We start from the raw sequence: 21,036 nt of genomic DNA, 5'->3' as shown, positions 1-21,036 counted from the left end.
TTTAAAACATCCCACAATGCAATCCAATCGACTCTGTCATAAGCTTTTTCCAAATCCATGAAGGCAGCGTATAGTTTCTTTCCTTTTGCTATTATTTTTTCTACTACCATCCTGAAGGCAAATATCTAATCCACACATCCCCTTCCCTTCCTAAAGCCTCCTTGTTCTTCACTGATTTTCTCTTCTGTAAGTCTTTGCACCCTCTCTATTATGACTTTTCCATATACCTTTCCGGGTGTACTCAGGAGACTTATATCTCTATAGCTCCCACATTCCCCTCTCCTGCCCTTCCCCTTGTAAATTGGGAGAATGATGGCTTTCGTCCAGTCTCCTGGCACCGCCCCCCCCTCTCATGCTACTTCACATATCGTGACCATCCATTTAACAACTACATCTGCTCCACATTTCAACATTTCTGCTGTGATTCCATCAGTTCCTGCTGCCTTTCCATTTTTTAATCTTTTTATTGCCTGACTTACTTCTTCATATGTTATACTTCTTTCTTTATATGCTCCTCCTCTACCTCTACTCAAAACTACTGCTGTTACAGCTGCTGGACGTCCATCCTCAAAATTCATTAAGTTTTTGAAATATTCTCTCCATCTCTCTTTCACAGCTTCCCTGTCTTTCAACATCTTTCCATTCTCATCCATAACTTCATTTATTTTACTTGAGATATTTTCTGCATTTCTTTCGTTTTTTACTTCTTTCCAATATGATTTCCTGTTCCCTTTATATTTTTCACTTAGTCTTTTTCCAAAGTCTTCATCAACTCTCTTCTCACCTTCTTTTATTGCTTGTTTAAATTTCATTTTGCATTCTCTATATTTCTTTTTCCTTTCCCTTTTTGCTCAGCCACATTTCTTTCCTGAGTTTTCTTAAAAAATTCCCTTTTCTCTTTTACTATCCTCCTTAGCTCTTCTGTCCACCATGAATTTCCTTTTCTTTTTCCATCTCTCACCATTTTCATCCCTAACACTTTTTTTGTTGTAGTTACCATTATTTCTTTAAATGTTTCAAAAACGTTTTCAATATTTGTGTTATCTTTTACACTTTCCCATTTTTCACTTAAGGCCTCTGCCATTTCACGGTTATACTCATCTTTTATTTCTTTTTCGCCTTCTTTAAGTCCAGATACACACAATCTGCCCAACCGCCCCTTTCCTTTATTATATCAATTACTCTTGAATAGAAGCTGATTAGATTAGTTGCACAAGACCATCCTCCTCTGAATGCGAATTGGCTAATTGTTAATATATTGTTTTCTTCTAAATACTCCACCCATCTGTTTTTTATAATTTTCTCACACATCTTTGCTACTACACTTGTTAATGACACTAGCCTATAGTTCAACGGGTCTTCCTTGCTTCCTCCTTTATGTATTGGGACAATGTTAGCCCTCTTCCAGTCTCTCGGTACCTTCCCTTGTGCTAGTGAGACATTAATCAAGTTGCTCAACTTTTCAACTATTTGCTGGTTACACTCTTTTAGCACCCAATTTGATATACCATCCGGTCCTGCTGATTTCCTCGCATCCAATTCTTCCAATAATTTTCTGACTTCATCTGCTGATGTTTGTATTCTCTCCAGACCCACTCTGTTCCCCAGCACTGCATCTACACCTTCAAACTCACTCTCCCTTGTGAACACGGTTTGGAAACAATTATTCATCACTTATACTATTTCACTTATACTATCAAAGATTTCACCATTAACTTTAACTTTCTGAATCTCATCTCTGTTTTTCAACTTTCCATTTATGAACTTATAAAACAGTTTTGGCTGGTCTTTGCACTTATCTACAATATTTTTCTCAAAATTCATTTTTTCTTCTCTTCTTACTTTGACATAAGCATTCCTCTTCCTTTTGTGCGTGCGTGCGTGTGAGCGAGCGATCGGGTGTATGTGTGTGTGTATTTACGTAGTTGTGACATACGGGAAAAGAGCTACGCTTGCACTGTCTTGTCTCCATATCCTCTCTTATCCAACTTTTCCTTAAAATCATGAATGTTTCTTGCACAAAGCACCTCCTCCTCCAGTCCATTCCACAGCTCAATGCTTCTGTTTGGGAAGCTAAACTTTTTCACATCTCACCTGCACGTGGTCGCCCTCAATTTCTTCCCATGTCCTCTTGTTTCTCTCTCACTCCACACACACAGGTCCTCTCTGTCCAGATTCTCCACCCCACTCGCCACCCTGTACACTGCTATCACGTCTCCCCTTTCTCTTCTTCTCTCCAGGGTTGTGAGCCCCATGCTATTGAGTCTCTCCTCGTAAGTCCGATCCCTAAGTTCCAGTACCATCTTAGTTGCCATTCTCTGTACTCTTTCCAGCTTTCTTATATTCTTCTTTTAGTGAGGAGACCAGACCACTGCTGCATACTCCAACCTTGGCCTATCATTATAACTATTATTTTCTTCATCATCTCCTCATCCAAGTACGTACACAAATGCTGTCCTTATGTTCCTCAGCAAATTCAGAGTTTGTCCCGTCATCCTGTTGATGTGTTTGTCTGGTGACATGTTCTCTGAGACAGTCATTCCCAAATCTTTTTCTTTTATTCCTCTGCATATTATCTCACTTCCCATCTTATAATCATACTCACATCTCCTACCAAACTATTTTTTTACATTTCCCAAGGTTGAATTCCATCTGCCATGTACCACTCCACTTCCATATTTTGTCCAGGTCCCTCTGCAGTGCCTCACAGTCTTTCACATCATTGACTCGTCTCAATAGCTTTGCATCATCAGCAAACAAGCTCACATAGCTGGTCACTCCGTCCACCATATCATTTATATAAATGTGTGTGTGTGTGTGTGTGTTCATATAATCTAATGGGGAAAGAGAAAGGGAGGAAGAGTGATAGAGTGAGAGATAAGACTAAAGATAAGAGGGTATGAGAAAGGAGGAAACAAGGGAAATGAGTGGAGGTAATGGGACGGGAAAAGAAGAGAGAGGTAGGGAGGGTCAGGTGAGGAAAGGGTGTGAGTGGAAGGGAAAGAGATTAAAGGAGAGAGGTAGGGAAGGTCAGGTAAAGGTGAGGAAAGAGGGAGAGAGAAAGGGTGTGAGTGGGAGGGAAAGAGATTAAAAGAGAGAGGTAGGGAGGGTCAGGTAAAGGTGAGGAAAGAGGGGGAGAGAAAGGTGTGATTGGGAGGGAAAGAGATTAAAAGAGAAAAACTGGGAGGGAGATGAAAGGAAAAGAAGAAAGAAATGAGAAGGAAGGAGAAAAATACGGGGACGGAGAAGAAGAAAAAGGAAGTGGAGGAGGAGTGAACCAGGGAAAAGACTAACAGCGCAATAGGCCGTGACGGAAAATAAAAATAGGCGGGTGACGTAGGTTCTTATTTAGGTGTGTTTTTACTTACGTTGATTTATGTCGTTTTCATTTTTTGGGCTAGAAAATGCTTATTTTACCGCAAAATCCTGCGATATAGCGAAAAATTCATGATACGATACAATTTAAAAATCCACGATACAGCAAGACTGCGATAAGTAAACGTCGATATGGCGAGGGATTACTGTATTATATATGAAAACATGCAGAATTAAATGGTGCACATAAAGAAACATAAATTAATTGATAATTTTGAGATGTAAGCATAAATATAGAGATAAAATAACTCATATATTGGCTTGAGCAAGCCAGGACGCATTATGCGCATCCTTGGATATGGTATGGGGCACGCAAGGACGCAATATGCGTGTCTTTGTGTTGAAGGGTTTAATATTTCTGCAATTTCTTTGTCCTTTTCGTAGATACATTTTTTACTTTTAGCCTTTCCACCCCTTCATTTTTTTTAACTTCCTGTTTACAAATTTATAAAACATTTTTGATTCTTCTTTACATTTAAAAACTATTCTTTTTTTTTCAAATTTAGTTTCCTCCTCTCTCCTTATTTTCACATATTCATTTTTTGCTTTTTTTTTTCATATTTGTCCCTGTTGATTTTGTTTGGCCTTTTCTTTAAATTCCTCCATGCCTTATTTCTATTTCTTCTTGCTGTTTCACCCCCCCATCCAAACCATGTTTTCTCTCCTTTAGCTTTTACTGTGTAGTATGGAACATATATCTCTATTCCTCTGTTGTAAATATTCATAAAAAAGTCATATTTCTCTTGAATATTGGTACTCCTCTTTATATCAGTTCAGTCTACCTGTGTGTGTATTTACCTATTTGTATTTCCCTGTTTGTAGTATACAGGGCCCGAGCTCAAGCTCAGACAGTCCTGTCTCCAAATCTATAATTGTCCTGCTTTTCCTTCATTTTATGGACACTGCCCACTTCAACAATGTCTTTCATAAGTCCATTCAATGTATCCACACTCCTGTATGGAAACTGAACTTTTTTAGGTCATTTAAACAAGTCCCCTTTCTCAATTTCTTACTGTGTCCTCTAGTTGCCTCCTCCCTTCCATCTCGACTAAATAATTTCTATCCAGCACTTCCATTCCACTCTTATACCTGTACAATCAGGTCTCCTCCTCCTCTCTTTTCTTCCAGTGTTGGTAAGCCCAGTTCCTCTAATCTAGTCTTGTAAGGCAGGCTTGATAGTTCTAGTACCATCTTAGTTGCAATTCTACTTTGAATCCTTTCAAGTTTCCTCATGTCCTTTTTCTTGTGTAATGACCAGATAGCTGCCACATACTCAAGCCTTGGTCTAATCAATGTTGTTATTATTTTCTTCATCATGTCTCCATCCAAGTAGTGAAATGTAATGACACTTAAATATAAGTCAGATGGTGGAAAATTCTGAAGAATCAAGGACATTACTACAAGAGCAAGTTTTGTTATTGCATATGTAGATGCAACATCCAATTTTGGATTGAAATTAGAATAGAGTTAGTAAAAGGGAGCAGAGTAGAAATAACTGTCATTAGACTCAGAAACCTTTGTTTTGATCAGAAAGAGAAGGTGAGGTTTAGAGGAGAGATGGTGTTTCACAAAATGGAAATTAGAGAGAAGACTGCAAATGTTGCAGTCGATAAAAAAAAAGTAGGAAGAGCTATTAAGACATCTCATAAGTCAGCAGCAACATTTGAAGTTGATCTGGGAGAATCTGTAATTCCCCCCATATGGGGTGCTTAGTCCTAAATTCTTACCATCACGACTTTCGCTTATTATTGCCACGAGTTTCGCGTTGCTCTGACATGTAGGGCTACAGGTCATGTCTACCTACCGTCGGCATCATGCGTGCTGTCTTAAAAGGCGGTGTCCAACCATTGGGGCTATGGGCAACTGCGGTTGCCTGTATGCCCAACTGGGAGTGAGTTGTTGGTTGTCCTTATGAATGGAAAACGGTTGTGAGTACGAGCGTGGGTACGTGGGTACCAAACGGCTGCATGTAAACAAACAGACGACGGCAGTGGCTGAGGAGTGAGGAGCAGTGAAAGATGGCCCACCAAGAGACTCGTAAAATGGACTGGCAGAGCTGCTTTGCTTACTACTTGATTAACAAGATAAGAGAACACCCCGTGCTGTGGAACCACAGTCCAAAAACTTTTTTCTCAAGTCTATGAAAATTGTAGATCTCCCAGTGTTGTTTTCCTCTTCTTCTTCTTCTTCTTTTGACCTATAATGCATGGCAGCGACGGTGAAAAGTAATAGTGAAAAATAACAAAAGGACATAGAAAAGCAAAATCAGGGAAAGAAAAGGACAGAAAAACACCTAAGTTCAGGGTGAAGTGTATAAGTGTGCACTGTTAAGTAACTAAGGGCCGCTTTCACAGTCACTTTGTATGTTTTGATTGTTACCAATGGCGGCGATCGCTGCTCACCGTTGCCAGATTGTCGTACTTGGAGCATAGTATTTACCGGTTTCTGACGCCTAAATATTGCCAAGAAATGTCAGGATCTAACTCTTTTAACGATAACTATAAATAAGTTTCGTTATTGGAGCCCAGAAGACAGTTTAGGGGTAAGATGTCGGGAAATATAATCGGCTGAGTACGACAATCTGGCAACGTTGTCGCCGTGAAACCGGCCGATGGGGTAGTGACGGCTGCACATAAAGCGAGAGATGTTCAGAGTGTGTGGTAAGCGCGGGGCTAGGCTAACCCCGCAGCCACCATTACCCCATCTGCCAGTTTCACGTGGAAATACTATAGCGGAGATCGTCGCCATTAGTAATGATCAAAACAAACAAAATGACTGTGAAAGCGGCCCTAAGTGCATGTTGTGAAGTATAAAAGTGTGGAGAAGGAGGACCTAAGAAGCGATACAAAGCCTTACAGATCAAAAGAAGAAGAAGAAGGTCCACTACACTCAGCGGTGTTGTGAGAAATATCTCCACAATGAAATTAGTCATTCTGCTGTCCACCACGCATGCACGCTGTGAGAATACACAGCATTAAAATTATTAATTTGCCTGGTTTTGTTCTAGTTTGTCCGCTTGTGATCTTTGTGAGCGGTGAGGGAAATATGGAAACAGTAAGCAAGTTGAACCTCTCTGCGAGCTATTTTGTGGTGGCGGCAACGGTTTACGTTCAATAGGCATTGAAAAGTCAATCATGATATTAGTGATTTAATGATTTATAACAGAAAGAGTTAACATATTATTTCAAAACACAGAAAACTACCAGAAAAATGTAGGTTTGTCCAACTGTCCCACGGGTGACCGTGAGCAACCGCCCTTACTTTAGCAGATGACACCACGTGGATCACAAGCGTGTATTCAGAACTGCCAGCCAATTGTAAGGTAGCCGCCTTCAACTCCGGCTTAAAAACGACCTGTTCTCACTTACAATTTTCTGCCTGTTACCAAAATATGTATTTTGAGATAACAAGGGAGTAAAGTCGAAAAAATTGTGATAACAAAGGAGTAAAGTAAAAAAAAAGAAAAAAAAGTAATTATTTTCCACGGGTCGGAACCAATAAGCGCTTTTACATGGATTTCAATACCTTGAGTTTCGCGATCCTCAAGTTTAGTGTCATACCTTCAGAAATGAAGCAAGCTCGAAACTTGAGAGGGTACTGTATTAAATTTTTATAGTTTTGAGGAAATGGTGTGTGTGTTGCATGTATATAGTGTGAAGTAAAAAGTAAGAGAATTTGTTTTTAGAGAGCATGCTGAACTTCTGTCTGGTAATGATGAGACAATAGGGAAATGGAAAGTGAGGACATGGGAAGGGTCTTCGATAGGCTTGCAGCACCCCTTCACCTCCTGTATATAGCTCACTGGGAGTGGCTTATGCCTGTTTTAATAGGTGTCTACCTACCTACTCCCACTTTTATAAGTATTTCCTAATACCATTTGAAAAAAAAAACTTCAAGCACCTCTGTGTGACTTAAAAGATGACTAAAAAAAGATTCAGTTTGAATGACACAGATTGCTGACTTCATTAAAAGTTCTTGAAAATCTTACATAACAAGTTTATGATTTTCCATCATGATTAATTCGGAGGTAGGGTCATTAATGGAAATGTAGAGGAGGTTGGAGGAGGAAAAGGAGGGTGTTGCAAGCTTTGTCCCTAAATAGAGGATTGGAAAATGAGCACCAAATGAAGACAGTGATGAGAAATGTTTCCCATGTAATTTCTGTTATATCAAATGAAATGTCATTTTCAGGTCACCATTTGGAGTTGATTGGAATGACCAAATTCCCTACGAGTCAGACACCTCTGCTTCTCTACAATGGTGAGGTAAGAGAAACACACACACACACACACACACACACACACACACACATTGGATTGCCTAAGGAGATTGCTGGAGGAGAAGGATAAGATTCTGATAATGGGAGATTTTAATTGTCAGGAAGTGTCTTGGGAAAACCGGTCAACGGAAGGAAGTGAAGCTTCATGGGGGAACAAGGTTTTGGAATTGGTTATAGATAAGATAACGTCCTCACACAGTGGGTAGAGGAAAATACAAGATTCAGAGGAGAAGAAGAGCCATCTAGATTGGACTTGATAATCACCAGGGAGCCAGATACCATAGAGGAGATGAACTATAAGAGCCCTATAGGGAAGAGCGATCACGTACTTATTGAGTATATATTACGAGAAGGAGGTAAAATAATCAGGAATGAGGACTACAGGAAAGAATGGTTTAATTTCAATAAGGCAAATTTTGAACAACTTGGGAAACATTTTGAGGAAGCACAATGGGATACTTTTTTTGAGGCTGAAAATGTGGAGGAAAAATGGGCTATCTTTCTACGGATTTACAACGAAGGAGTGGAAAAGTGGGTACCAAGGATGAAAGAAGGACAGAAACCAAGAGAAAGTGGTATAATAGAAAGTGTGTAGATGCCAAGCAGGATAAGGAGAAGGCATGGAACAAATGGAGAAAAAATAGGAGGATGGATCTATGGAATGAGTACAAAAGGAAGAGGAATGCTTATGTCAAAGTTAGAAGAGAAGAAAAAGGGAATTTTGAGAAAAATATTGTAGATAAGTGCAAAGACCAGCCAAAACTGTTTTATAAGTTCATAAATGGAAAGTTGAAAAACAGAGATGAGATTCAGAAAGTTAAAGTTAATGGTGAAATCTTTGATAGTATAAGTGAAATAGTAGAAGTGATGAATAATTGTTTCCAAACAGTGTTCACAAGGGAGAGTGAGTTTGAAGGTGTAGATGCAGTGCCGGGGAATAGAGTGGGTCTGGAGAGAATACAAACATCAGCAGATGAAGTCAGAAAATTATTGGAAGAATTGGATGCGAGGAAATCAGCAGGACTGGATGGTATATCAAATTGGGTGCTAAAAGAGTGTAACCAGCAAATAGTTGAAAAGTTGAGCAACTTGATTAATGTCTCACTAGCACAAGGGAAGGTACCGAGAGACTGGAAGAGGGCTAACATTGTCCCAATACATAAAGGAGGAAGTAAGGAAGACCCGTTGAACTATAGGCCAGTGTCATTAACAAATGTAGTCGCAAAGCTGTGTGAGAAAATTATAAAAAACAGATGAGTGGAGTATGTAAAAGAAAACAGTATACGTATTAATAAATAGCCAGTTGGGATTCAGAGGAGGACGGTCTTGTGTAACTAATCTGATCAGCTTCTATTCAAGAGTAATTGATATAATATAGGAAAGGGACAGTTGGGCAGATTGTGTGTATCTGGACTTAACCCTTTCATTGCTAAGCGCTCGCAACGAGACTATCCCCTCAGGTGCGCTCGGGCACCCCAGCGGGGGAAGGGGATCTCTTTTAGCCGCTATATCTCAAAAACTATTCATCACAGCTACAAAACAAAAACACCATAGGAAAGAGGAGGCCAAGATCTATAAGATTCGGTTATGTAAGCCTCTCCTGCAAACACACAGGCACGTTCAGGAGGTGTTTTTTGCTGTGAGTGAGACGCGCTCGCAGCGAGCTTTTAGCACCACCAGCAAGTGACGCTAGTGCTCGCTCTTTTAACTCTGTATCTCAAAAACTATTCATCACAGCTAAAAAACAAAAACACCATTGGAAAGAGGAGGCCAAGATCTATATGATTCGGTAATGTAAGGCTCTCCTGCAAAAGTACAGGCATGTTCAGGGGGTGTTGCCTGTGAAGATGTACATTTATACGTGCGCAACGGTCAGCCGTAAGGCAACTACTGTAGATCTCTTGATGATGGGGTGCTGGCAGGGCAGTATTGCCAACTGCAAAATTTACAACTATTTGGTCAAAATATCAGTCATGTGATAGGTGAAGCTATGCAAAAATGCCGCTATATTGGACAACAACATCCACCAGTTGCTCGTCCATAGATTTTCCACGCTGGGCTGACATGAGTTTCCACCAAATTTAGTGGAAAACCTACTCAATTGGCAATCCTGTGTTGTGAGAAATATTGTTGGAACACTGTTATACGCGGGAGATTTGAGTGCTGCTGGAGCTCGCAGCGAGTGTTTAGCACCACCAGCAAATACGCCTAATGCTCGCTGCGAGCATTTAGCCATGAAAGGGTTAAAGAAGGTGTTTGATAAAGTACAGGTAACTCTCGATTTACGCGAGTATTGCGTCCTTGAAGAGGTCGCATAAATCAAAAACAATGTAAATCAAACAAGAGGTAGGTTTCTGTCGAAAAATAAATACCGTATTTCTCAGCGTATAGCATGCACCTTTTTCACATAAAAAATGCCTGAAAGTTTAGTCCTGCGTGTTATACGTTGAATGTACAAATTTTTAATTTTTTTTTTTTCTTCTTTGGGGTGTTTTTAAGGGTCTGTTTTTCGTCTTATCCAATAACAACTGCAAACTAACTTTTATTATTGTTTATAATCCTTCATAGTCCATAGCTGTCTTATAATATGCTACCATAGAATACAGGGCGATCTAATAACTACTATGCAAAAATTAAATCGGTGGAGGATCGTCCATGCCTTTGTTGTTATCCCGTTTTTCCATCGGGCGCCATTTGTATGATCTTGATCTTGATGTCACAGGTGGCTTAAGACTGTATGACTAAGGAGCAGTACAAGCTACATAAAAAATCATATTGGAAAAAAAATATCCATGTGCTCATTATCAATTATTAATATTAGTGAGAATAATGGGGTAAATATTGTAGTGCGGCGACTGCCTGATGAACGAGCCTCCCATAACCCACTTAGCCAGTGGGGTACCTCTTTGGCCGACTCGGTAAGGAGTGGCTCTCCCGTCACGCTGGTCGCGGGTTCAATCCCAGGCAGCCGGGGAATACCCTCACTTTGTCTTGATTAATTTCTCGTGTTATTTCGATACACGCAGAGGCGGTGTTGAGAAATAGGAAGGATTTAGAAAAGAAGCTCGCGGGGCATTACACTGGTGGCATAGCGGTGGGGATCCTCTCCTGCAGTTCTGTTGAGTTTCCAAAATTCACGGCTTAATGACAAGGGCGCCGCAAAATCAAGAGTCTGCCATCAATTACTTGAGATGTCACTGATAGAGATGGTCTCTTTTTAACTGTGAGAACGCAGGGGCTGAGAGGACATAGGAAGAAACTTAATAAAGGAACCTGTTTGAGTGACTTGAAAGAGTATAGTTTTCCACATAGAAGTGTTAATACATGGAACGGCTTGCAGGAAGAGGTGGTGTAGGTGATCAGTGTCCAACAAATGAAGGAAAGGCTAGATAAATGTAGATATGGAGACGGGACTATTAGAGCTTAGCTCGGGCCAGGTAGACTACAAATAGGTTAATACAAATAGGTAAATACACACTTTGAGCTTAAGTAGACTGTCTTGTGCAGCATGGCTTTGTGAAGGGTAAAGGCATTCACTCAAGTTCTGTTGAGCATTAAGTATGAAAATTGCAACTGAAGTTAAGATACTATTAGCAACATTGCAACAGACTTAAAAGGGAAAAGACATTCACTTAGAGAAGGTCTCTTGTTTATTGTCACCATGTTGAATCAGGAAAAATATTGGCAAAAATGTTATCGTTCGCTCAACCTCAAGGAATCCTATATATGTATCAAGATTTGAGAGATGGAATTTTCACTTAAGATTCTTATTGAAGATGTTATGCTTTAGCCATAGTCCTGAGGATTTATTATGATGATGATGTTCAGAATGACCACAACTTGTGTTTGAAAACTAATTTTGTCGTATCCTCATCACATTATATTGCTGATGGTCTGAGATGAGGCATCCATGCTGTTTATTTTTTTCTATTTTTAATGCTTAATAATTAAGCACTTATACAGCCGTGCATATTGCTGAGCTCACAAAGCTAGAGAAAAATACCTCATAACAGGTGCAAAAAAAGTTTTATATCCTAAGAAGTGTACACCTTTTATATCTGCCCAAAACTGAGACAGATCTACCGTATAACTCCAAATTTTTTTTCAGTAGTAATTGTCTGAATTTTATGAATTCCTCAATGATATCAGCGATCAAGCATAAATACGTCGCATTTTTCTTCATTGGTCTCATCTGTACCTGATTCTGAGGCATTGTAGTTGTTGCTTTCATCCCTAAAAGTCTAAAACTAAGATTCCTCTATCTGAACTTTTACCTTCTTTTTTAGACAAAGAAGTTGGAGGCCTTTAAAACATTTTCTTCAGGTGTTGTTTTATATCCTTATATATCTATATGAAAAATTGTGAATACTTCAGTGTTCCATTCCTAGTATCAAGCATACTTGATTATTGCCTTTATGAGATACTTATATGAATATTTTTTTCAAACTTTATGAATCAACTTCAAGGTAGTTTCATGTTTTGTTTTCTTATTTTCTTTCCTTTTCCTGGATGCTATTCCTTCACCTCCCCTCTGAGTGGTTTGAACAGTGTTTCTTTCCCTGTTCTGCACTGGTGTTTTTAATGTCATTGTTCTTCAAAACTGCTAAAGCTCATTGTCCTTCAAAACTTTTAAACTGCATTTCCACTCCTTTATTGTAATGGAATCCTCCCACAAGTGTGCTCTTTTTCATTCAGGTGCTATCCACCATATTAGTATGAAAGTAAATCAGAATTTACACCTTCATCACTCATTGATTGGTTCTTTCAATCTTCATTTCACTATTTTTGAAGAGAGAATTATCATGACAATGCTCCCATTAAGCTGGCTTTTGTTTAGATTAATGTTTATTACTCATTAAAAGCAGCATGCAGTAAACACTGGTTTTATAAATTGATCTATATCTGATTGATGTCAAAAATAGTTTGTTTCTGAATTGTTCTTGTTGCCTTTCCAGGTGACCCTGCAGACAGCCTCAGGCAAGGCAGTGCCATTGACCTTGTCATCACATGAGATGGAGGCTAACATTCATGACTATTCCCATGACCAGCTGAGAACAGCTCTCAAAAAGAACATAGCTCTCAGAAGGTACCCTTTGTTGGTATTCATACATGTAATTTTGATTTATTTTGCTCTTAGTTTCTGGGCTGATTTTTTTTTTTTTTTCCTATGGTGCCAATTAAAATTTCTTGATGGGCCTGGTGGTTGGCCCCAGCCCATTATGACACAGGCAAGTGTTTATAGTGATGCCATCTTGCTTGGCACATGTTGTCCCCTAGATCTCATCTTTGATCCTCTCTGAGACAATCTAGAATCCTGGGGTTGACAGGTGGTCTTCAGGATAGCATGTGGGTAGTCTTAGGCCACTCAGCAATGGCTGCCATCTTGTTTGTTATGGTGGGCGGTATGTGAACCTGCATCCTCCTGGATGCTGCGCCTGCACGCTGACTACTCAGCCACTGTCTCCCCATACAGGAGGTACAGTTGATGATAGAGGGTAGTGTCACAGTTTTCAGAATGTTTAGCCTGGTGGTGGTATCTGGCAACTATTCCACGGTGGCGCATTCACTGGTGATGTTAGTGACGTGTATCAGTGTGTACAGTGTGTGTGTGACCATGAAATTATAATGTTGTATAATATTATATTATATTATATTAAAATGTAGTTAGAAATATACCAGATTACATGAATTCAATTTAGAAATGCGATAATGAATGTCTCCTACATGATGATGATGATGATGACGATGAGGTAAAACATCACAAACAGTCTGAAACACTTTTTCTTATTAAACTTTGAAAATACCGTGTGCAATGCTGTCCTTCACAGAGGCAGGCAGTGACTAATGCTCCTTACCATCAAACAGCAAATAGGCTTGAGGGTCTGTTTAACTTGCAACCTTAATTCCCGTCACTATAAAGCCTCAAAGACAACTCAGATGATAAGAAATCTATAATCATTTCTCCGCTATATTGTACAACAACATCCACCAGTTGCTCGTCTGTAGATTTTCTGCGCTAGGCTGATATGATTTTCCACCAAATTTCGTGGAAAACCCACTGAATTGGCGGTGCTGTGGTGTGGGAAATAGTGTTGGAACACTCTCATACATGTGAAATTTGAGTGCAACTTGAGCTTGCAGCGAGCGTTTAGCACCACCGGCAAGTTACGCTAGTGCTCGCTGCGAGCGTTTAGCAACGAAAGGGTTAAAAGAAACTTTTCATTAAAAAATAAAGAGGTAATACTTCCGCTCTACAATAGTTTAGCCAGACCCCATTTGGAATATGTGGTACAGTTTTGGTCTCCCCACCATGCAAAGGACATTGCTAAACTAGAAGGTGTTCAGCGTCGAGCAACAAAAATGATCCCTTCCTTGCGCAACAAATCCTACGAAGAAAGGCTTTCCACCCTTAACATGTTCTCTCTTGAGAAACGTCGCCTCCGAGGAAAACTGATCGAATGTTTTAAAATACTTAATGGTTTCACGAATGTAGACAGAACAAAATTGTTTATGATCAATGACACTTTGCGAACGAGGAATAACGGCACAAAACTTAAATGTAGACAAGTAAATTCAGACTGCACCAAATTTTTCTTCACCAATGTTGTAGTGCGAGAATGGAATAAGCTCCTGCCTTCAGTGGTCCAGTGTAACACGATTGACTCCTTTAAAAACAAGCTCGACTGACGTTTCCGTCAACTTAATGTTACCTAGAGTAGAAATGCCAAACTTTGGAGATACCTGATTAACGTAGAATCACTTAGGTTTAAGGACAGATCACCTAGTCTGGACCATGGGGTCTGTGTGGTCTGATTTTCTATGTAAATACTCTCATTAGTAAATTTGCTGACAACAAAAAAATAGGTAATTCAGACCTCACTGACGAAGACAGATAAAGCCTCCAAGAAAATTTGCACAAAATTACAGCCTGGTCTGATAGATTTGGATAGTAAAGGGATGAGGTTAAGTAGAAAGTTGCGTGCGCCGAGGCTGCGGGAGGAGGGGAGGCATGCAGTTAGCAAGTTCAGAAAAGCAGTCAGCATGAAAATATCGATAGAAGATAGAAAGAGCCAACATGGCGGCGGAATTTTAGAGGTAGAAGACTATCACTAAGAGGAGGAGAGCTAATGGGACAAAGAGCCTTAGACTCCACTCTCTCCAGAAGAGCTGTGTGAGTGGAGCCCCCCCACACGTGAGATGCATACTCCATATGAGGGTGGATAAGGTCCCTGTGTATGGATACCAACTGTGTGGGGGAGAAAAACTGGCGGAGACGATACAGAACGTCCATCCTCGAGGAAGCTGATTTAGTGAGAAAAGAGATATGAAGTTTCCAGCTAAGATTTTGAGTTAAGGATAGACCGAGGATGTTCAGTGTTGAAGAAGGTGACAGCTGAGTGATGTTGAAGGATAGGGGATAGGTGTTTGGAAGATTGTGTCAAGTTGATAGGTGGAGGAATTGGGTTTTTGAGGCATTGAAGGACACAAGGTTCATTTTACCCTAGTCGAAAATGATGGCAAGGTCTGAAGTTAAGTGTTCTGCAGCCTCCAGTCTGGAGTCTTGTAATTCCTGTTGAGAGGGTCTTCTGTTGAAAGAAGTTGAAATGCAGAGTGGAGTCGTCAGCGTATGAGTGGATAGGACAGTTTGTTATGGAAAGAAGATCATTGATGAATAACAGGAAGAGAGTGGGTGATAGGACAGAGCCCTGTGGAACACCACTGTTGATAGGTTTAGGGGAAGAACAGTGACCATCTACCACAGCAGAGATAGAACGGCTGGAAAGGAAACTGGAGATAAGGGAACATAGAGAAGGATAGAATCCGAAAGAGGGCAGTTTAGAAAGCAAATAGTTGTGCCAGACTCTATCGAAAGCTTTCTATATGTCTAGCACAACTAAGAAAGTTTCACCGAAACGGATAAGAGAGGATGACCAAGAATCAGTTAAGAGAGTAAAAAGATTGCCAGTAGAACGTCCCTTGTGGAACCCATACTGGCGATCAGATAGAAGGTCAGAAGTGGAAAGGTGCTTTTGAATCTTCCGGTTAAGGATTGATTCAAAAGCTTTAGATTGGCAGGAAAGTAAAGCTATAAGGAGGTAGCTTGAGGGATTGGAACAGTCATTCTTCTTAGGCACAGGCTGTATGAAGGCATACTTCCAGCAGGATGGAAAGGTAGATGTTGATAGGCAAAGACTAAAGAGTTTGACCAGGCAGGGTGTCAGCACAGAGGCACAGTTTTTAAGGACAATAGGAGGCACTCCATCAGGTCCATAAACCTTCTGAGAGTTGAGGCCAGAGAGGGCATAGAAAACATCATTCTTAATCCCTTCACCCGGTGACGCCGACATCGGCGTCCGACAGCGTCACCGTATGGAAAGGGTTAGACCTCTTCTAAGCCTCTTAATCCTCTCCCATTTCCTCTTAATCCTCTTCTTAACCTCATAAAAGGAAATGGAAGAGGATTAAGAGGAAATTAGAGGAAGATTGAGAGGTTTAGAAGAGGATTAATCCTCGTGGCACACTTTCTGGATGTTGATCCTGCTCATAAAGTTGAGTCTATGTGAGACAACCCTGAATGGAGGAGACCAAGGGGAGACCCACATAACTCATGGCTATGGCAAGTCAACTGATCCTGCCAGGAGGGAGTTGTGATGGATAGGGTAGCTGCGTGGAAGCTTGCTCAGGGGGACTGTTGGGAGGGGAGAAAGTGAAGCGACATGCCCCCAGGCGTATGCTCTCTGTTAGTTAGTAGTTATGTCGATTCACCCAGTGACCTACCCTCCCACTCACTCTCTCTTGATGAGGTCGAAGAAGCTGTGGTGAAGTTGAGTCAGTGCAGAGCTGCTCAGAGCTGAAGGTGAGGCCATGATCATTGGGTTGTATGAAGTTTTTACTGCTGTATGGCAATCTGGTAGCATTCCTCCTGACAGGAAAAGGGGGTTGGTCATCCCTATGTGGAAAGGGAAAGGGGAACACCAGTGCTGCAACAACTACTGTGCTATTACCCTGCTTGGAGTGCCAGGCACATTACTTGCCCATCTATCGCTCATTCGATTTGCAACCAGCTGCTGAAGCTGCAAAGGCCTGAGCAATCTGGGTTCACGCCTGGCAAGTCGACAACAGACCATATCTTAGAGCTTTGCATACTGGTCGATGCTGATGCTAGTTTAGACAGGGGATCCTTGCAGACTGTGTCAATTTCAAGACTGCATTTGATACAGTTCATTGTGAGGCACTCTGGAATCTGCAATGCAGCGGGATTTTTAAAGTGACTGTTGGTCTATTCACTGGCCTATACTCTGAGAATGAGAGTGCTGTGAAGTGTGGGAGGTGCGTGTTCAGCTTCTTTCCCATGAACACGGGAGTGAGGCAGGGCTGTGTCCATGCCCTATCACTTTTCAACACTTTATGGACTAGGCACTCAGCAAAATTATAGATCAAGTCATTGTGGAGCATCTGTGGGCAATACCAGAGTCACTGACTTTGGTTTTGCTGATGATGTTGTAGTCCCTGTAGACTAGAGTCACTGGAGGTTCTGGTGATGGCTCTTGAGACACTGCACAAGGAGGCAAAACCCTGGGATTTTCAGGTCTTCTGAACTAAGTCCAAGATATAGGTGTTTGTAGGCTTACTAGATGAAACAGTTCAGTCTATTCATACTTATGGAGAAGACATTGATATTCTGGAAAATTTTACATGAGTTGGTATAGTAGTGCAAAACAAAGGTGAGTTTCATTAAAGTCTCAGGACAGATTTGCTTGGTTTACAGTATTATGGCATGAGTGTATGGCATTGTTGATACTTTTGCAGAAGGGCAAAGATCTGAATCTTCAAGTTGCTTGTGCTCCTTGTCTTATTCTATGGCTTTGATACATGGACACTGAAAAGGCAGAGTCATGCCTTTGGTAGTATGTGCCTATGCAGAATCTTCAAATACCACTGAATGACTATTTGTCACACTGGTGATTATTCTGTGAGTGGTTCTAGGCCTGTTACCTGCATAGCCTGTAAACGCGAACTCAAGTAATACGGGCATGTGTCACGCTACCCAGAAGCTGATCCTGCTCGGTGGGATGTTTCTGTAACAGACAATCCTGTTTTGATTAGGCTGAGGGGATGCCCACAGAGTTAGTGACTTGAGCAAGTCAGTAGGTTCTGCTGTGAGGTATTTAGAATAGGAATGGGGCCTGAATGGAGACTTGCCCAGAGAAACTCTCGGCATTGGTGTTGTCTGGTAGGCAAGGTAGCACATCCTCTGGCCCCTATTGTTTGATTTTTTAAAATTCTATTTCATAAATTAATGGCCCCTCTAAACTTGACAATTCTCTCACCATCTTCATTTTTTGTTTCATACACCCATCTATCATTTATTATTGATTGCCCCCAAGGCCTGTGAGATAGAGTTGGCACAGTTTCACTTTCATCTACTCCCTCAGCTATATGAATAAGTTTATGCTGAAACATGTGCCACCTATGCTGCATATGTATAGATGATACAGTATAATTTTTTAAACCATTCCATGATTCAACCTTATCACATCCATAACCTCATTCACCCACCTCCTTACAGCTATTACACCACCTTAATCTCATTTATTCCCTGGCCAGGTTTAAGGATGCTAGTGCCATCTGTCAGGTGCTGAACAGTAAGCAGGACTGGGAGGACCTAGGCAAAGGTTGCCTCTGGTGTCTCAACCTAGAGCTGGGTGAGTCATTGCCTTCGTGTGTGTATTTATCTAGTTGTAATCTACAGGAAATTCAATATTCCTGTTGAGTCCCATTTCAGTGTCTCAATCGGTTAAACTTTGCTTAGAAACTGTGTAAGGTTGTGATGTAGACAATCTCTTTATCTAAACTTGGCCAACGCTTTATTTCTTGATATCCTTCAAGCACCTTGTCTTCTTTCATTTCTTTCTATAGAGGTCCTCTTGTTTCTCTCAAACAAAATGATCTTCCCATCAGATTTGAAGAAATTAAGTTTTGAGGCATTGAAGAACACCAGTTTTTTTTCTGCCCCACTCAGAAATGATAGTAAGCTAAGATGTCAAACATTCTGCAACATCCATCCTTATTTTATTTAATTCCTGTTGGGAGGGTCTTTTGTTGAATAATGTTGACTAATGCAGAGTAATTGTCTGTTTAGAAATGGTATGTGCGGAAACGGAGGAGTTTCACCTTGTAAAGTGAGTGATTAGAGATCTTGGAGACGTAATGTCCTCAACTTATTCTCTAACTTTAAATGGGTGAGATGCCAAACTTGCTTGAACGCTGAAGCTTTGATGACTAATCCGAGTATTTAGTGGGCCATTTTTGGTAAGCAAAACTGGCGCTGTGAAAAAGATGGTAAAGTACTCAAGTTTTCTCCTGGTTATCAGCCACATTTTTTTTCCCACAACACCAGTTCTGCTTAAAAAAATTGGCCCATTAGATACTCAGATGCTCAGACACTTCAGCATTCAACCAAACTTGGCATCTTACCCATTTAGACACACACACACACAGAGAGAGAGAGAGAGAGAGAGAGAGAGAGAGAGAGAGAATTACATAGAAAACCAGACCACATAGACCCCATGGTCCAGACTAAGGGCTGCTTTCACAGTCATTTAAATTTTTTATTTTTTATTGTTACCAATGGCGGCGATCGACGCTATAGTTTTCCACATGAAACTGGCCTATGGGGTAGTGGCGGCTGCAGAGGAAGCAAGAGGTGTTGAGAGTGTGTGCCAAGGTGCGGGGCTAGGCTAATCCCGCAGCCGCCACTACTCCATCAGCCAGTTTTACGTGGAAATACAATAGCTCTGATCGCCGCCATTGGTAACAATCAAAACAAACAAAATGACTGTGAAAGCGGCCCTAGGTGATCTGTCCTTTAACCTAAGTGATTCTACATTAATGAGATGGCTCCAAAACTTTGCATTCCTACTTTAGTTATTATTAAGTTGAAGGAAGTGTTGGTTGAACTTGTTTTTAAAGGAATCAACAGTGTTGTGTGCACTACCTGCTAAAAGTAGTGGCACTACCACTACCACTACTTCAGTCAAATTGTAGTGGCACTACCGCTACAGCTGCTCATTTCTAAATGTAGTGCACTACCGCTACTACTGCCGCAAAACATAATTTTCTTTTATACATATTGTTACGTTCCACGTCCTTGATAGAGTACCGAGTAAGTCACTTTACACTTCCTGTACGTGAGGCTAGATAATTCACTCGCTTTCCTCTGTTGTGCTAGTTGACTCACCCAATTTTTACCAGTTTCCAAGGCTTCGTGAGCCGTGATCACGAATATCCACGAGTGACTAATCACTTACTGATACCTTAGAAGGTGTATCCATGGCAGGGAAAGGCAAGAGTACACTTTCTTGACATTTATTGCACCAAGCAGGCGGATACTGTTCGTCTGACTCTCGTTGTTGTTGCCCACACACTGTTCCATGCTTCGAGGCGGGCGACTGAGAGGATACATAGCCATGCTTTCCCCTTGGCTCTCACTCACTCGCTCTTTACACAGTTTCGTTTCAGTCCACAGGTGGGCAGCCGGCCACACCTCCAGTCGCAGATTCACTACTGAGCGAGCGTTAGGTGACTGACAAGAGTGACGGGCCATGGCTCAGCCCACTGAACACATTTCATTCGCGTTTTCATCACGTACGTAGTTGGTCCACCCCGAGTAGCGAGTAGTGACTAGCCCTACCTAAAAATGTAGCGCCGCTACCGTTTTTGCCGCTCTTTCTAAAAGAGAGTGGCACTTGCTACAGCTACTAAAAAAGTAGCTTCACTACGTAGCGGCGCTACTAGTAGTGCCGCTGCGCCCAACACTGGGAGTCAATCATGTTAGACTAGACCACTGAAGGTGGAAGCTTATTCCATTCTCGCACTACAACGTTGGTGAAGAAAAATTTGGTTCAACCTGACTTGTCTACATTTAAGTTGTGTTCCATTATTTCTCGTTCGCAAAGTGTCATCAATCAAAAACAATTTTGATTTGTCCACATTTGTAAAACCATGAAGTATTTTAAAACATTCGATCAGTTTTCGTCGGAGGCTACGTTTCTCGAGAGAACATGTTAAGGGAGCAAAGCCTCTCTCTCTCTCTCTCTCTCTCTCTCTCTCTCTCTCTCTCGAGAGAGAGAGAGAGAGAATTTACCTCTTTGTGCTTTACATGACCTGAGCTGAGCTCGGATAGTCCTGTCTCCTTGTCTATATTTATTCAACCTTTCCCTCACTTGATGGACACTTCTCACCTCCACAATCTCCTCCACTCATCTGCACTTCTGTATAGGAAACTGTACTTCCTTTTATCCTTCAGCCTTGTTCCCTTTTTCAGCTTCTTCCTGTGTCCTCTCAGCCCTCTCCTCCCCTGTCACAACCAGGTTGCTTCT

At 41.1% G+C, this 21,036-nt stretch overlaps 1 protein-coding gene across 4 annotated transcripts in view; it reads left to right on the top strand.

The window, feature by feature from the left end:
- LOC126984663 (WD repeat-containing protein 19-like) overlaps positions 1-21,036 on the top strand; it is a 161,769-nt gene that overhangs the window by 109,313 nt on the left and 31,420 nt on the right. For all 4 annotated transcript variants that reach the window (XM_050838552.1, XM_050838560.1, XM_050838559.1 and 1 more), the window contains 3 exons: positions 7,567-7,640; positions 12,610-12,740; positions 18,263-18,360. In XM_050838552.1, coding sequence (XP_050694509.1) covers positions 7,567-7,640; positions 12,610-12,740; positions 18,263-18,360 — 303 coding nt within the window. The remainder of the gene's footprint in view (positions 1-7,566; positions 7,641-12,609; positions 12,741-18,262; positions 18,361-21,036) is intronic.

This window comes from Eriocheir sinensis, chromosome 5 (genome assembly GCF_024679095.1).
Source record: "Eriocheir sinensis breed Jianghai 21 chromosome 5, ASM2467909v1, whole genome shotgun sequence".
In the NCBI taxonomy this organism is placed as follows: Eukaryota; Metazoa; Arthropoda; class Malacostraca; order Decapoda; family Varunidae; genus Eriocheir; species Eriocheir sinensis.
Note: the sequence above shows the minus strand (reverse complement) of the source record. Positions and strands in the feature narration are given on the sequence as shown.